At 37.4% G+C, this 18983-nt stretch overlaps 1 protein-coding gene across 1 annotated transcript in view; it reads left to right on the top strand.

The window, feature by feature from the left end:
* Nucleotides 1-560: 560 nt before the first annotated feature.
* The window catches only part of ANKRD50 (ankyrin repeat domain 50), a 32186-nt gene continuing 13763 nt past the window's right edge, over nucleotides 561-18983 (top strand). The window contains exons 1-2 of the mRNA XM_060654231.3: nucleotides 561-816; nucleotides 2326-3272. Of these exons, the coding sequence (XP_060510214.3) occupies nucleotides 2761-3272 (512 nt within the window). The 5' untranslated portion in view covers nucleotides 561-816; nucleotides 2326-2760. The remainder of the gene's footprint in view (nucleotides 817-2325; nucleotides 3273-18983) is intronic.

The raw sequence follows: 18983 nt of genomic DNA, 5'->3' as shown, positions 1-18983 counted from the left end.
GAAAGTAAAAGCATCACCGGAATTTAATGGATTGAAAGGGAACCCAGACGACTGAAGAATAGGACGGGTCTGGAGTGGTCTTTGGAACAAGGGGGTTAAGAAGGCGGCAAGGGGCAACTCTCCCAGCTCAACTGCCCTTCGTAGGAGCGGATATGGCCCCCAAAGCCAGCGAGTCCTCGGCCTGAAAGACAAAGAAAGGCTCGGGGCCGAGTGGTGACGGGGTGGGTGGGGGCAGCGACTCGCGTGAGCTCGGGGACGTGAGAACGCAGCCCCCGCCCATTTCTCCTCCCCCCACAAAGGCGGGGCCCGAAAGCCACCCCCAGTAAGGTTCCCCCGCGAGGCGGGCAGCGGGTCCAGGCGCCCGCACACGCCCAGGCACCGGCGGCGATGGGCCGGCGCGCAGGGGGAGGGGAGGAGTAAGGGGAGGAGCCGGCGGGCGAAGAAAGGCCGAGCGGTCGGGTGGGGGCGGGGCCTGGGCTGGAGGGCGGGGCCACGGAGTGGGGCGGGGCGGAGCCGGCCGAGTCCCGGGCTGCCTGAGACAGTCACTGCCCTGACGGCGGCGGCGGCGGCGGTTGGCTGGTGGGGGTTGGGAGGAGCACGACCGAGGCTGCTGGGGCAGCTGGAACTGGCAGTTGCCGGGGGCCAACAGGAGGATCCGGAGCTGAGAGCGTGCCCCAGGCCGGGAGGAGGAGGAGGCTGCAGTTGGAGTCCCGAGAGCGCTGGCGGCCGCGGATTCTCAGAGGAGCAAGTGTCTGAGGCTTAGAGTCCGCAGCGGCGGCGGCGGCGGCGGCGGCCACGGCGGCGGCTGGGGCCGAGGTAACCGAGGGGCGGCGTCGGCGCTAGAAGCGAGGCCCCTTCTCAGGTCGGAAGCTCGGGGGCTGTGGCTGGGCTCGAGGCTGACTCACCCACCCACCCTTTCCAGTCTCCGTCCCCTTCGTTCCGCCGTGGGTCCGGTGGGGGCGGGAACGGCGCGAGGGGTGGGGGCGCAGAACTGGGCGCCGACTGGAAGGCGACCCCTCATCTGGCATTGGCAAGGGCGTCGGGCACCCCCTCCCCCTCCAAAAGACACACCCCAAAATCTCGGGGCGGGGCGTTGGGGCGTTCCCAGCCTTCTGGAAGGGAAGACCTCGGTGTAGAGGCTGCACCTCCGTCCGTGGCCTCTCCGAGGTGGCCCCCCTGTGGCTCCTTGAGGCTGCTCAAACCGAAGGTGGTTCCCGTCTCTGGGAATCCCGGAGTTCCTTTTGTCTATCAGCTGAAACTAGAGGCCGGAACTGTGGGCAAACACCCACCAGCCCTGAAGCATTCTACTCCTTATCCCTTTTCTGTCTCGGAAGGAATTCTCCCCGGCAGCCTTTTCTCCGGCCACAGTAGTAGATTCCATTCCTCACCCCCATCCGAAACATTTATCTTTGGCGCAGAGGAAGGAAGGATTCACGTTGTACTTGTATTTGGCTTTATCATTCGTGTTAAGATTATTCCCATCCTCCCCCTCTATTTTTTTTTTTAACCCATTCCCATCCAGCCGCAACCATAGTAATCATCCCCTAGATTTTGCAAACTATCAACAAAGAAGTGTGACTAGTCGAGTAAACAGAGTCCTTGACTGGCTGGACTGTGCAATTTAATAGAGCTTCCTTTAACTGGCGCTGTTCTACCAAGCTTGTCGGAAAGACCTTTTTGGCTAGAATTAAGGATGTTACTGTGTGTGCATAAAGCCTTTTTTAAAAATCCAGGGTAACTGGATTAAAATGTAGCTGCTTGGGAAGCATAACCGTAGAGAAAGTAAAATACAGAAAGGAAAGTGGAATTATGATTCTGGGGGTAATTGTCCAACTTTTTTAAAGTGCCGAAGATGAAGTATATGGATTTTCTTAAAGTATATGGGTTTTTGAGATTATTTTAACTGGCAAATTATATCCTTTTGTAAGGTTTTAAGTAAGTAAGCTCTTAACATATAATATTATGCACTAAGATATTTTTGTTTTATTTGAGTTACTTGTAGAAATTGTTGATTTCCCAGATATCTTAAAGCTAGGAACCTGTGAACAGGTTCATTAAGAATCAGCTCTCAAAAAAAATGGCATTTTATCAATACTTTGGATTAAGGATGTGTTAACAGTGGCCTGTCCTTTCTGCCACATAAAAGACCCTAATCTAAAACAGTTCCCTCCCTGGCAGTTGCCCAGATGCCTGAAAATGGCAAGGTCTAGTACTTTGAGTGACTATCCTTCAACAAGAAATACAGAGCTACCTATCAACTGTATACGTGGGATCGCTTTGATGGCATTTACTGTAATGGACATCTTTTCTGCATCTAATTTTCAGATACAGAATTAACACTTGGAATCTGGAGAAGCATTTGGTACACACTGAAAGATTGGGCATTATCTTTAGTTTTCCAGATGTATTGTCTCATCTGCACACTTGAAACATCCACAATCACATAAACTCCAGATATAACCATGGAGTTATGTGACCCATCAAGATTTAGGAAAAGTATTGCCACGCTTTGGAACCAGGCAATTTTCCACCAGTTCAACAATTAAACTAATATATTTTCTGCTGATAATCAAGAGTAAAGAGCTAAATAAAGTCATGCACATTCGATTGGCAAATGGCATCTCTGGCTGTTGAGTTTTACTGTAACTCGTTACTGTATCATTCAGAGTCAACTTAATATGCAAGTTATGTCCTAATGGATGTAAAGACCTGTGTTGACGTATCCAGGATCTAGCGAATGTTGAAGATAAGAAACCTATTATGACTAATCCTTGGGAAGAGAAAGTCTGCAAAATGGCTCAAACGAGTTTACTGCAGGGGAAGCAGTTTTACTGTAGGGAGTGGGTTTTCCACAAGCTTCAGCATTGCCTCCAGGAGAAAACTAACTGCTGCAATAGTGCTGTCAACACACCATCCCTTGTAATGAATTCTGGGAATAATGCTAGTGTTGTCTCTGGAAAAGGAGCTGCCTGGGGTGTGTTGTTGGTAGGAGGGCCTGGCAGTGGCAAGACAGCCCTATGTACTGAGCTGTTGTGGCCAAGTTCACCTACGAGCTTGCAGAGAGGTTTACATCGCCAGGCTTTGGCCTTTCATTTCTGCAAAGCCCAGGACTCTGATACTTTGTGTGTTGGAGGGTTTATTAGAGGTCTAGTTGCCCAGATCTGCCGCAGTGGACTACTCCAAGGATATGAGGATAAGCTAAGGGATCCAGCAGTCCAAAGCCTGTTACAGCCTGGAGAATGTGAAAGGAACCCAGCTGAAGCATTTAAAAGGTAACAATAAGAATGCCATGATTCTGGTTTCTAAGCAAAAATTAACATGTTTTCTAGGTTTTTTGTTTGTTTTAGTTTTTTGTCTGTTTAAATTTTGTGGGGTACCTGTACTACTGTGCATTTGGGGATAATCTGTAGTTGTAAATACACGTGTTACTTTGAGTATCGAAAACAAAATTTAAGCTTTGAATGTTGCACAGGATATGAATTAAAAGTATGTCTTTTCTTTTACTTCTTCAGTAACAGAATATGAAACAGAAACTTAATTTTTATTTCAAACTTAGGACAATTGCTTATTTACTTATTTATTTTTCTAGTATTATCTATAATTGGTAAAGGATATTTCTTATGGTAGAAAAAACCATTTAGCTGCTTGGAAAATAGGCTGCATTTTCAGGGAAGGCATATTATAAATGGTGCTGAATTTAGAGGAACTCTCAGCGTAGAATCTAATCTTTTTTGCTTATAGTAGTCTTTCTTCAAGTTATTTTTGAAAGAGATCATTGGCCATTGAGAATCTGAAGAAAATCTATGTTTGGGATTTATTCCCCTATCGAGAAAACAAAAAGTTAAGTAGTACTTTTAAGTATATGATATTTATAAAATAATGAAAATCTGACATAATTTTACTACTTTTAGTGAGTGATATGAAAAACAACTTTTTTTCTAACCTCAATTAAGCATTTTTCCTTTGGTAAATGGAGTGGTCTAGGAGGGGAGTAAGTTGCTTTTCAGAGTTGTTGCAGATTCAAAGTGTATTCAAGAAGACATGATGCCTTGAAAATAATTTTTTGCCTATCAACCCTCTGCTTGTTAAAAGAAGCAGGCAGATTGTTATTTTTGTGCTTGCTATTGACTCACTGCTGCTTGAATTACTCATTTTGTGTATACTTTTATTTCTACACAGTAAGTAGCTCTTAGCAGGTGGAAGTTTGTTCCCCAAAGATGTAGGTATACTGTGCGATGGAAGTTAGCATACGTGTGTGTATATGTGGCTGTATGTGTCTGTCTCTCTGTGTGTCTCTAGGAGTCTTTTGAGTAGGATTTGAATTGCTGTGAAATGAGTGATATTTATTTTTATGATGTCCTCAGATTTAATGGTATGAAAAACGTAAGTTTTAAGTGGTGTTGAAAATATTAACAATAATAGCAAACGCTATGTGTCAGTGTTCTAAAAGATTTACGAATATTAACTTACTTCATTTTCATCGCAATCCTATGAGGTAGGTACTGTTATTATTCCCATTTCATGGATGAGGAAACTGAGACACAGAAAGCTTTGTAACTTGTCCAAGGTTACAGTCTTGTATGTGGCAGGCAGAGCTGGGATTTGAAGAATGTGTGCATGTATACAGGTTTGTAATCATAGAAATTCTTTGAAGGACTAGAGGGGGAGAGTAGATTAGAATTTGTGGAGGACAGGGGGGTGTGTCACAGTTGTGATTTGAGTGGAGTTTTCAGATTGCCCATATAAGTGACAGAGTAGTAGTCTGGAATGATCTTTATGGATAGTGGTATGGAATTCAAACGTGGGAGGGGTATATTAAAGTCAGCCAAAGAGATGTGTCTTTGAGAGGTGTGCTATTCTTGCAGATTTTTTAATGTTTAAGTGCAGTCCAGTAAAATTCAGGGCAAATCTCTTATCTTTTGCTCTTAGCCACCAACATCAGGGTTAAAACTATTCAATCATTTTTAAATAAGAAGGAAATCCGTTAGGTGATAACTGGTGCACAAATAGGAGATACTGGCTTCAGTGGACAGTTTTAAATATGGACTGTGTTTATTCAATAATGTAGTCTTCAATATGTAAAACTTTACCTTTTAAGAGACTTAAAAGTCTCTGGGCATAAGCGGCTCTTTTCCTATTGACTTCCTACTTTTTCTGAAGATACTTTCACTAGTTGAAGAGCTGAATTTTCATTTCTTATAATTTCATTTCTTAGAAGTTACTTGGATTTAACACCTTAGAAAATCAGTTTCAAAGAGCTTAGCTAACTACGTTAAACTTAGTCCAACTAAATTCGGTAATTATACATTTTATTTTATTGAAATTTATATGTAAATTTCTAATGCCTTTAAATATTTAAAATCATGTCTAATTGTACATTTTTGCTATATTCTGATCTTGAGCAGACCTTTCTGTATGGTATCATAGGTTTTCCTGAAAAAGGTCCGTCTACTGAGATGGTCCTGGTTTTTTGTTTTTTTTTTTCCTGTGTAAATTTTAGTTATCAAATAATTGAAGAGAAATGAGAAGCAATTAGAGCTATATGTGAAAACCACACCGGTGCTGATTTTCTGATTGACAGAAGGAGCTAACCACTTTGTATTCCCAGGCTGTACTTTGGTAGAGGAAGCACAGCCTTTCTTTTTGGACCATTTTGGTGATCTTAATCTCCTTCTGGATCTTTCAAAAGCCTGGGTTACTTTCTTTCTTCATCATTAAAGTAGTTAATCATTAAATAAATTAGGTAACTCTGATACTGTAACAACTGTTTCTGATAATTCATAGAGTACATTTCCTCTAAGACTCTGAAGCTTTCATATAACCATAGTCAAATGCAAGTATGAGAATACAAATCACAGTTAAAGAGAAATATTTTTGCATCGTCTATGGCATTAGATAATCTAAGCCTTTACTTTTGGATAGCCAAGATTTTATTGTAGGTTCTATTACAGTAGGTTCTATTTGTGATTGATTTTTGTTAAATAAGGCCTTAGAGATTTTTAATAGGAATCTTATTTTGAGTAGGCAGGGAGAAATGTAATTCAACAGGTAGATAATCATTGCTTTCAAGAAGTTATAATATTTTGAGAGAGACAGAGATCAAAGTGATATGATGGGAGATGAAATATAAACAAAGAGAAGTAAAATCTTTTTTTGCTTTTGAAAAAAAATTCAAAACCCACTTTATTCCTTTTTTAACATCTATCTAACACTTGATAATATTAATGGTTTCATATATTCATTTGTAAAACAATTTAATAGTAATAGAAAATTGATAAAGAGAAATCTTAGTTCTTGACAGATGAACAAAGTTGGGGAAATTGCAGAGAAGTGATTCCGTAATGAATGCATTTTATAAACTTTTCTTCAGTTTTACTTCCTAATTATTTACGTAGTTTTTATGTTTAATGATACTAGATAGAATACGTAGTGCCACAAAAAAACTTCTTACATGAAATCATATACCTACATGGTAACTTGTTAATTGCTGGTGTATTGAAATCACTTTCTCTATGATAAGAAAAATGAGAGGAATGTCATTTTAATCTAGTTAAATGCTGCTACTTTCTTTCCCCTCTGACATGATATCACAATTCTTAGACATAGTAGTCACAAAATTTATTCTGACTTTCATTAATTCTTACAGCAAATATTTGAGAGCCTTTGGTGTTTTAAACACAGTTGAGCTGGAAATATTTATTGAGAACCTTCTGTGTGTTCAGTTCAGTTGTAGATAAATCAGTGAGTTGAACAGACAAAATACCCTGCCTTCATGGAGCTTAAATTCTTATTATAATATTTATCTTATTTCTATAAAGAGAAATAATATTTGGGATAAATGCCTGTTACAGTGTTCATGCAACACATAAATGTTTTAAGACTAGTGTAAGGAATTATATGATCTGCTAAAGGGAATGATGAATGAAGACCTATTAATTTCTTTTTTTCCCTTTTCCATTTTTCTATCTTGATTAGTTAAGGTGCGAAGCTATTGTTACTGTGTTTAGATTTTTTTTTTTCTCATTTCTGTTGGTGGAACTAAGATGGTCTAATTGATGACAATTAACATTTTTACCTGAAAACCAAAGGCTGATTTCTTTCCTTCTGCCTTTCCCTTCACACTCTTATTGCAAAACTTTGTATATTTTGTGTATTTTCTAGAGTTTGTGTTAGAGTTTCCTGGTAGTCATATAACTGTAAGCCAAATCCCAGTTATTTTTGACAGAAGTATGAAAGCATCTAAGTTTAGGGAAAGTGAGAAGGAGTGGAGTAGTTTCAGATCTTGTGACTGGTTTAGAAGCACAACTGAACATGATTATTTCATTCAACTAGAAACTCCTTTCTGAATCTTACTATCATAGTTATTGCACCCATGGATCTTCTTGGAGATTTAAATGGATGTGGAACTGGGAAATACAAATTTTTGCTTCTGGTAGACACTATTCTCTAATTTTTATTTCTAGTTAAAATCTGCCAGACCAGGTTATTAGTTTTCAATGTGTGATGTCAATTTTCCAGATTTGAGTAAAAAGATTTTGTTCTGTGTAATGTGTAAGTGGAATAAAATTGTGATGAAGAATTAGGTAACTGACTCTAAACTTTGAGAGTTTAGCCAAAAAAAAGTTGTGTTGGTAGTGAAAGGCTTGTTAAGTGAAAGTAACTTGTTAAGAAAAGAGTTGGAAACTGGAAGACCAAACTGACATTTGTGTTTTTTGTCAAATAGGAACCCTCAAGTGGTTGAATCTTCTTTCTGATTTTTTTATTTCCTTCTCCTTGAACATTTATAGTTTTTCACTTGTATCTCTTTAGATTTTTAGCTTCTTTAGTTAATTATGCATATATCTTCTGTTATCTCTTCTATTAGGCATATGCTTCTTCATGACGTTATTCATGACTGATTAATTTTTTATATTTGTGCTTTGAACAGCACTTTGCATGTAGTAAGTGCTAAATGATTATCATTTGAATGAGGGAATAAAGCTACTTACCTATCTAGAATATGTTTGAACCTAACTGAAGGATAGCTGAAGCTCTTGCATAAGGAAGGGAATTGAAATGTTATATTGTTTAGGTCAGTTTTCAGTGTAGACCAGACTGGTATAGTGATTATTAATTTATTAACCTGCCGTTGTGTACTCTTTAGCATGTATGAATATGGCATTGGTCCAGATAGTTTTAAGTGGCCAGATGTCTATCTTCTGTCTCAACTGGCTGCAAGTATTTTTGGCTTACTCAACAAAGGGACTAACAACAGAATGAGATTGGAACGTGTGCTTCCTTTTTACCCTCCTTTGTGGGGTATTTTCAAGGCAAAATATTTCCTTTCCATTGTCTGTCTGGTATAACTAGGACTATTTAAGATAGCCATCATTATCCATTCTTCAATATTACCAGATTAAAAGATCTCGTAAAGTGTCTTTGCAGTTCACATTTTAAATGAAATAAATGAATTAATATAATTTTCAAAATCAAAATTCTACATTTCTTTTAGTCTAACATAGTCATTTTTCACCAAATTGTTGTTTCCAGCTTTTGACCATGTTATTTTTACTTTAAGATGGACTTCCATTCATTCAGAACCTCCCACTTTCCCTTCCTAAAACCTTTTGTTTCTACCCTTGATGGGTTCTTTTTTATGCTTCATATCTAAGTGCTGCTTCCTTTGGTTCCTGTTGCTCATACTCCATAAAATTTGCTGAACCGTTCCTCAACCTTTAATCACTTATTCTATAATGGCATAACATATTCCTCCATATTTATGTTATTTAGTATCAGTCACATTTTTAGTTCTGCTTGGCCATTCTTCCATTTACTTCTTAGTAACTCTGTTTGTGTTTTGTTTTGTTTTGTTTTGTTTTGTTTTATTTTGTTTTGTTTTGTTTTAGACCAGAGAGAGTAAAGTTATTCCCTACAGGTTGAATACTTTTGCCCAATTCAGGAAATTTCATACACACATCCAGATTTCTAGTTTTTCTCGGAAAAAAAGTGGAAATTTTGACAAAATTAGGTTCTCATTCTTTTGAATCAGTAATCTAGTGGAGCCATGTTAGCTGCTGTCTTCAGCTGGGGCCTACTTGCCCTAATTTGATTCATCCCCCCAAGTCTGTTACTCTATTCCACGACCACTTTACCTGTTCATATGTGCCAGCCTGGCTGCTACTGGCATTTTCAAACACAAACATGTTTCCTAGTACTCTGACAAAAAGTGTATTTTTTTTTATTTCCTACCAAATCTTCATATTATCTCTAATTTGTGTACACAAGTCCTACTTATGTGTCACCTCATTTCTTAACTTACTGAAGTCTGACTTCTATATGTATATATTCACAGAAAGATGTTTGTGCAGAGTAGCTTCTGAACTCATTGCTCACTCTATCTTAGCCTTAGATGATACATTCTAGAACTTTTTTCATTATCTGTAATTTCTTCCTTTCAAAATCCTCTATGTTCTTTGGTCTCTCTCCCTCTAGGTACTCTCTCGGTGTTTGTCCATCGAAGCTTACTTAGATCTTCTCTCTTTATACATATTCCTTCAATAATTTTATTTATTTACATGGCTACCAGCGTTCATATCTAGTATGATAGCAGTCGAATCTGCACCAACATATCTAATATGATAGCAACCAAATCTGCGTCAACAGCTTTTATCCTCACCCTGATCAACATGTATCTTTTCACTGGAGTGTTCTTCACTAACCTTGCTGTGTTTTTCAAATCAGCATCTCTTTCAGCATTTCTATTCACTGGCTCACTCATTTATTTCTGAAACATATTCTGCACCTGCTCTGTGCCAGATAAGTGGTCAGTGTCAGGGCTAAAGTTGTAAGCCAAACAGTTAAGTGGTAGGGGCAAGAGGGAAGTACATTGAACAAATAATCACAAAAATAAATGTAGAAATGCAGGCTTAACAAGTGCCAAGATGGAAGGATACAGGATAAAAGCATATAATCTGAAGCCTGATCATTATTTGGAAATCTGGGAAAAGTGACTCTTTAAGTTATTTCTTAATTCTTGTTTCCTAGACTCTGCTTAAAAGTGTGATCTTAAGATCAACATTATCAACATTACTTTTGGAGGTTATTAGAAATGCAGAATCTGAGGTCTGTTGAATCTCAGTCTGCCTTTTAACCCATTTCCTAAGTGAGTGAATCCTGTGCACATTGAAGTTTAAGAAGCACTGCCCTAGGCTTGTTTCTAGAGTTTGCTTTGATTATTTTCTCTTATATTAGTTTATTCTAAAGCATTTAATCCTTTTCTTGTAATCTTTTACCCTAATCTAGAATGTTATTTATCTACTCCTAGAAGTAATTTTAGCCTATCTTCTAATTCCTTTTGTTCATAGTTGGCCAGTTTTACCATAGTAAAACAGTGGTTTCTTTAGGTCCTTCTTCTGAGGACTGTGATAACTTATACAACAAACTCAGATTTCTCTGCCTACCTCTATTGAAAGGTCTGGATAATTTCATTTTGTTCTTTTAAAGTATGTTTCGTGTTTCCAAAACTTGATTAGAACACATAAGTTCATTTATTGTTTCAAGAAACATTTTAAGCATATGAGGGAATGTTAAAGTCTTTAGGAGATATGAGAAGTAAGAATATTCTTATTTTTCTTAGGGTTTAGTAAGAACTTCATATATATAATAAGGATATAGATTTTTTTTGTTATGTATGTTACAGGTTTTTTTCCGTTTTTTTTTTTTTTTTAGCATTTTTGCTTTTTTTTTAAAAAAATTATGAAATAAGATGGTTTCTATATGGTAAAGTGGTTTGATTTTATGAAGTAAAATAAGTAAATACTTTTCTGCCATTAAAAATATCTTAAAGGGTGCCTGGCTGGCTTAGTTGGTAGAGCATGCAACTCTTGATCTCGAGGTTGTGAGTTCGAGCCCCACGTTGGGCATAGAGCTTACATTAAAAAAATAAAAATATCTTTGGGTGCCTGGGTGGCTCAGTCTGTTAAGCTTCTGACTTCAGCTCAGGTCATGATCTCACGGTCCATGAGTTCGAGCCTCGCATTGGGCTCTCTGCTGACAGCACAGAGCCTGGAACCTGGAGCCTGCTTTGGATTCTCTGTCTCCCTTTCTCTCTCTCCACCGCTTCCCTACTTGCACTCTGTCTATCTGTCTCTCTCTCAAAAATAAATAAACATTAAAAAAATTAAAAAAATATATCTTCTTTTTAAAATTTTTTTTTTTAACTTTTTTATTTATTTTTGAGACAGAGAGAGACAGAGCATGAATGGGGAAGGGCAGGGAGAGAGGGAGACACAGAATCAGAAGCAGGCTCCAGGCTCTGAGCCATCAGCCCAGAGCCCGACATGGGGCTCGAACTCACGGACCATGAGATCATGACCTGAGCCGAAGTCGGACGCTTAACCGACTGAGCCACCCAGGCGCCCCAAAAATATATCTTTGAAATATATTCTGATTGGTTGCCTGTTTACCCTACAGTTGTTCTAGTTATCTTTGACCATACTATATATAATTGTCTTAAATTTTAAATCAATTTGTCTTTCATGTTATTCTAATCTCAGAAATATTCTAATGTTATTTTTTTCTACTGTATATGTGTATAGTTAAGTATAATCATTGGTAAAAAGATAGGATTTTAAATGCTCATGTAATTGCTTAATAAAAATAAGTATTAATTAAGAGAACTAATTATATGTTACTTGTGGCTATCTAGAAGAATGATTTGGAGCTTTCCAGAAACTACTGACCTTTTACAGTTATGACTCATGATTTGAATACATGGAAACTGTGGTAGATTGAATTATTTGTTTTTGTTCTTCATCTTTCCGTGTATTCTTGGTCTTTGCCATATGATATTGGAAGTCCTTCTACTAGAGGAGAAGTATACTTCTCAGCCTTTTTCTGTTTGGGTCAACCATGTCATTTGCTTTGGCTGGTGGGATGTCAGTAGACAGGATCCAAACAGAGGCTTAAAATGTGCACGAGTAGTTGGGCTTATCCTCTTTGCTTCTAGCATCACCATGAGAATGACATGCCGTCTTGGCTCAAGAAGATGAGAGAGATGTGGAACCAATGATATGCCACTGTTGTAAAAATTGCTAACAATAAAAAAACTAAGGAAATAATATTTCATATCAAAACCCGTAATTTTCTTCAAAAATTTAGGAATCATCATTGATTCCTCAGTTTCACTCATTCACTACACTCAATCCATTAGCTACTTTTGTTTTATTTCAATGATAAAAGTACCTTCACTTCTCTGCATCCCCATTGCTGCTACTCCTATTCTTTCTTGCCTAGCTTGCTGCAGTCGCCTCCCAAAATGGTCTTCCTGTTGCTATTATTGTCCCTCTTATCTTTACAAAGTGTTAAAGTATCAGGTCATATTAGTTACCTGCTTAAAACCTGCCAATGGCTTCTGACTACTTTAAGAATAAAATCTAAGCTTTACATGGTCCAGTCTTTGCCTACCCTTTGACCTCAGCTTGTATCACTTTCATCCTTGCTCATTGTTCTGCATCCACATCATTACCCTTACCATGTTTTGAAATAGGTGACATTCCAGCCAGCAGATTTTTATATGGCTACTTGTCTGGTATCACTTAGGTGCCAGCCTTAATATTACCTCCTCAGAGAGCCTTTCCTTTCCATCAAGTCTTTGAGACATCTCCCCACCCAGTCAGTTTCTTAAATCAGATCCTCCCACTTTGCTTTCTTTATTTCTTAATTTTCAGTGTCTAGCATGATCTGAAGTTATTTTGCTTCATGTGTTTCTTTGACTTTCTGCCTACCTACTGGAATGAGCAGACTACCTACCTGACTTGTTCACTTTATATCTCCAGAACATAGACTATAGAAGACAGTAACTATTTCTTGAATTGAGGGAATAACTATGTTTTAATTAAAAAACATCATAAATTTGGTCACATTTATAATTTGTGTTGCTCTAACCACATTCCGTTTGAAATAGTACATGTTTTTCTGCAGAGTGATTTATACATATAGATTATATAGTTATTAATGACAGAGATCCATTTGAACCAGTATTTTTTTATTTTGTTTGTTGTTTCTTACAATGCATGCTAAAATTAATTTTTATAAAATGGAAAACTTTTTAGCGGCATCCGATTTATATTCTATGATGTGAATCATGAGATCACGTTTTGCCTATCTTCTATAAATCCCTAGTTTCTTCTGTGTTTCATAGTTTCATTCCTATAAATCTTTCTGAGATTATCATTTAAAATTTATATTCATTAGAAAAGAGAAAAAATGTTTGTAGCTTAAATCTCAGTTATGATGTTTATTAATTGCTACTTTAGCGAGAGAAACAACTCGCACACCATAGACTTCACAGGAATTGAAACATAAAAATTAATGACACCAAGTACAAGAAATGGTTGCAGAAAAAGGATTTGTGGAGAAAATGATTGTTCCTATCCCTGAAGTTTATCATTTATACAGGAAAATAAATAAAATAAGAAAACAAATATGCATCTACCTACCTATTTTGCTATATTTACTTTAAATCTAGATTTACCATTTTGTTTTAAAGAAAAAATAGGGGTGCCTGGGTGGCTCAGTTGAGCCTGCCACTCTTGATCTCAGGGTTGTAGGTTCAATTTCTACATTGGGTGTAGCCATTACTTAAAAATAAAATCTTAGGGGACATTGGGTGGTTCAGTTAATCATACAACTCTTGATATCGGCTCAGGTAATGATCTCACAATTTGTGAGATCGAGCCCTGTGTTGGGCTCAGCGCTGACAGAACTGGATCCTGCTTGAGATTCTCTCTCCCTATCTGCCCCTCCCCCTGCGCAGACTCCCTCTCTGTCTCAAAATAAATAATTAAACATTAAAAAAAAATCTACATTTGAATCTTCCCTGGTATCCCTTGCTAATTTTGACCTACTCACACCCATAAGATGACCCCTCTTATGGAGGCTGAGTGGCTCATTCGGTTAAGCGTCTACTTCGGCTCAGGTCATGATCTCACAACTCTTGAATTCAAACCCCATTTTGGGGCTCTGTGCTGACAGCTCAGCCTGGAGCCTACTTCAGATTTTGTCTCTGGCTCTCTCTGTTCCTCCTCTGCTCACGCACTGTCTTTCTCTCCCTCTCTCTCTCTCTCTCTCAAATATAAATAAACATTTAAAAAAATTGAAATTTGAACTAATAAAATTTTAAAATAATGTATTAATAAATATTTAATAATAAATTCATTACATATGAACATAAGTAACATTTTAATGACAGAATTAATATTGTCAAAAAAAACAAAAACAATACACAAAGTTAAAAGAAGAACATTGTTTTACCTTTTTTTCAAATCTTTTTAATATTAGGCTTAATATATTGGATTATCATCTCTCTGGAAAACTCCACTCTGTCCTTGAGAGAGAACTACAGTGAAAAAGCAAATCACATCTTAGTTTTATTCTGACTCTGAAATGCTCTAGGGTATAGGGTACCCTTAGGGACCCTCACACCACACTTTGAAAACCACTGTTCTATATAAATGGTGTTGTGTTGCTAGCAGTATTCTGTAATGTTTTCTGTGTAACATTTTTTTTTTTACATTGTTCATGTTGTTACATGTTCTATATGATTCATCTTCAATATATAATTCCAGTCTGTATAATTCACTTGTTGTTGTCATGTTGATACTCATTTAAGATGTATTTAGCATTTTAACTTTTATGAAACAGTACTGCTGGGCTCCTGGGTAGCTCAGTCAGTTGAGCGTCTGACTCTTGATTTCCGCTCAGATCACGATCCCAGAGTCATGGGGTTGAGTTCCAAGATAGTCTCTGTGCTGAGCTCGAAGCTTACTTAAGATTCTCTCTTTTTCCCCTGTGCCCCTCCCCCCCCCCCCCTAAAACAAGCAAACAAACAAAAAACCACAGTGCTGCTAAGAACATTCTTGGATACTCTCTTGGACATATACTAGGAGGAAAGTAGCAAAGGGTAACTCCAAATTGCATAGTTAGAAGTGAAATTTGGAATCATAGGGTATGTATATTCATCTTCAGCTCTGTGAGATAGCACTAAAGCTTTGACATTGTATCAGTTTGTCCTCATAGATGTGTGTAGATCACCAACAGGTGCTGTATTGTCATTGTTCTTTGTGTTTTAGAAAGCGAATGTGAAATGATATCTTACTATTTTAAACATCTTTGATACTTTGGCACTTGTCATTTTGTCTGTGAAAATTTTGTTTTGAAATGTAAAGAGTGAGTATTTTTTAGTTATTTCCTTTATGTTTTATCTTTTTTTGGGTCTTAATATTTAAAAACGCGTTCTCTACTTGGTTGTTCTACTGGCATTTGTTGAGTGGCATGTGTTTCACTATTAATCTATAATACCACTGTGAGATACACATACATACATATGTATTTCTGAGTTCTTCTACATTGGTCTATTCATTCATTCATTCATTCATTCATTTATCAGTTATATATTGATGCTAGGAATGTACCAGATGCCATACTGGTATATGTTAGTAAGTAAAAATGGAAATGTCAGACGTGTTTATTGAGCTTACATTTTGAGGGTTGGAGTACGTGGCTGGTAGAAAATAAAATGTTAACAATATATAGCATATCTTTTGGCAATAAATACTGTATGGAAGATCAAGCTAGAGTAAGGAGGAGAGTAGTGATGTACTGGGTAGGTTGTGGGAGAATTATTATTTTATATAGGGGAGATTAAGATATTGTGAAGGAAGTTTCTGACAAGAATTTCCAGACTGAGGAAGTACTAAGTGAAAAGTCCTGAGGTGGGAGTTGGCTTAATATAATCCAAGAAAAAAACAGGATTTTTTTTGGAGAGCCTGTGTGGCTAGAACAGAGTGAACAAAGGAGTATGTGTAGGAGACAGGTAGAGAAATAGGATTCATACAATGTATGCACTTCGAGGCTATTATAAGCACATTTATTTTTACTTTCAGTAGATTGGAAGACATCAGGTCTTTCAAACAGAGTAGTAACATCATCTGGTTTAACATTTTAAAGGATCACACTGTTTACTTTTTGAGAATTGGGTTGAAGGTGGAAACAAGGGAATCAGTACCTGGCCAGTGCAGTAATGGAGGTAAGAGGCAATGGTGCTTGGATTTGGGTAAAGTGGTTGATTATTTTTAAGATTTATCTGGTAGCACATTGGATGTGAAGTATGAAAAGGAAAAAAGGATTAAAGGATGATTCTAAAATTTTTGGCCTGAGAAACTGAAAGGATAGGAATGCTCTTTACTGGAAAGAAGAAGACTAAGGTAGGAGCAAGATGAGGATTAGAGGTCTGAAGTTTAGGTTTTAATATGTTCGAGATTAGACAACTAAGCAGAGAAGTGGAGTAAGAAGTTAGACTCACAAGTCTGGATGAAGAAAAGAGGTGCTGACTGTGTATATAAATTTGGTTTCAGGGCATTAATAAATGTACGTAAAAAGTGAATGGAAGAAGATCCAAGATACAAATATTGACATATATTTCAAAATTGAAAGGTTGGGAAGCTGTGAAGAAGAGTAGCTAGTGTGGCAGGAGGAGAGAGCCACGTGCTAGGGGAGGAGGTATGGAGTTGGAAGAGCTTCACTTTAGCCTTACAACGTCACACAAATAATACAATAAGTTAATTTGAGAATGGGATTGAGGCTACAAAGAAAACAGTCAGATGGAGTCTTTAGAGTAACAGCAGTAAGTGATGATAAAGGCTTCTTAAGACATGGTGATTCGGAAGGTGCCTTTCAGGATTAAATTTTGTGTTGAAACATAAAGGATAAGAAATTTTGCCTGGGGGAATTCTAGTAGGAGGGAGTACCAAATACATCGGCTTCAAAACAAAACAAAACAAAACAAAACTGAAAGGAGAGTCACGTGGCTGGAACAAATGGGAGGATTCAGGAATGGATCCTAAGATTTTGGCCTAAGAAACTGGAGGATGATGAGATACATTAAATGACATGGGGAAGTCAGGTGGGGAAGAACTTATTTTGGGGGTAAATTGAAAGAGGATACGTCTTTAAACATACTAAATTTGAGACGCCTATGGGGCATACACAGAGATAGATAGCAGACAGTTTGGGAGATTTTTACTTTTGAGTTTAGGGTGAGGTCAGGGCTAGAAAAAATATCTCAACATTTTTAAAGCCATAGATTGGCTTCTGACTTATAGTATGACTGAGTAAGGCATGGAAAATAGCACAAAAACAAGAAAGTAAAACAATGAGAGAACTATAAACCAAACCTCAATAAAATGTGGAAGTTAATATCAAATTGAGATGCAGACAAAACTGGCAGAACATTTATTCTTTAAAATAAGTGTGTACTCTGAATATCATCAAGAGTATAAAGGCTCTTTTTTTGAACCATGGAGACAGGTTACAGACTTATGCTGGAAGTTCCCCTGGACCCAATTAGGCAGAAAGGAAGAACAAAGAAGGCAGGGAAGAAGGAGTCAAACATTTGGGGGGTAGTCCGGGAGGGGTTTGTGGTGAGAAATCCTGCCTTATATATATCCCCACAGCTTCTGATCTTAATTGGCTGGGGAGAAGTAGAAGCTCAAAGAAATTTTTCATGCTTATAGCTCTGAGTCATAAGGAGAATTCTTACAAGCCTGGACCTTGGATACACTAACCTGCAATTGCTGATCCAGAGGGAACTTAATCTTATTGAAGAGCTGTCGTAGATATATAAAAATGTATCTCAAGAACAAAAGGAGGAAGGAACACAGGAAACGCTCACCAGAAAAATGTTGCCCTGGAACAAAAAGAAATCTGTGGCCAAATATATTGCCTTAAATGAAAATGTAATTAATAAGCAATTGCTTGAGTTAAACAATTGCATGAAGCAGAAATAAAAGTGCTTGGAGAAGAGATGGTGAGACAACAGGAGGAGATGAAACATGCCCAAAATATATATGAAAGCTTACTCTGTGAAAAGAGATACTTCCAATCACTAGGAGAAAGATAATTTCATAAATAGTTTTGGGATAACTGTGGAGCCATGTGGGGAAAAAAAAATGTTTAGGAACCATAGTTCACATCTTTATGCCAAAATTAATTTGATTTAAAAAATAAAATTAGGGGCGCCTGGGAGGCTCAGTTGGTTGAGCGACCAGCTTCGGCTCAGGTCCTGATCTCGTGGTTTGCAGATTCGAGCCCCACGTCGGGCTCTTTGCTGGCAGCTGGAGCCTGAAACCTGCTTCTGATTCTGTGTCTCCCTCTGTCTCTGCCCCTCCCCTGCGCATGCTGTGTCTCTCTCTGTCTCAGAAATAAATAAACATTAAAATAAATAAATAATAAAATTAAACGTTCAAAGCTTTTGAAGAAAACATGAGGAAATGTTTTTTAAGCTGAGAGTTGGGAAGGCCCCTCAAAAATGTGACATAAAACTCAAAAGTCATAAGAGAAAAAAAATTAATTTTGATGTACATAAAAATTAAAAAAAAGAAACTGCATGCCAAAAAAACCTTAAAAAGTCAAAAATAAAAATAACAAATGGTGGAAAAATTAACAACAATGTATTTTCTCTATACTAAAGAGTACCAAGAAGAGAAAAATTGATAATCTTTTGTAAAGTGGGTAAAAGGATATAAAGACACATTTTAAAGAAAAAAAGAAATATGACTCCTAGGCATATGTAAATGTGATTGGCTCATGAGAAACAAATGTAAATTAAAACTATAGTGGTGCCATTTTTATGTATCTGTGGAAGAAGTAAATAGGCATTCTTACACAGCTGTTGGGAATGTATATTTATATAATTTTTAAGGAGAGTATTTTGCCAGTTACTACCAAAGTATACACAGATATGCCCTTAACCTAGCAACTGTAATCCTAGTAATATATCTTAACGGATATACACATTGCAAAACATTGCAGCTTAACACATTGCAAAATGATATGTATAAGAACAAGGTAGGTTTAAACTGAACTATATCAATAATCACATTAAATGTAAATGGTAAATATCCTAATTAAATGAGTTTGTCTGATAAAAATATGAGATCTAACTA

Source organism: Panthera onca, chromosome B1 (genome assembly GCF_046562875.1).
Source record: "Panthera onca isolate mPanOnc1 chromosome B1, mPanOnc1 haplotype 2, whole genome shotgun sequence".
Lineage (NCBI taxonomy): Eukaryota > Metazoa > Chordata > Mammalia > Carnivora > Felidae > Panthera > Panthera onca.
This window is presented reverse-complemented; position numbering and strand designations above follow the sequence as displayed.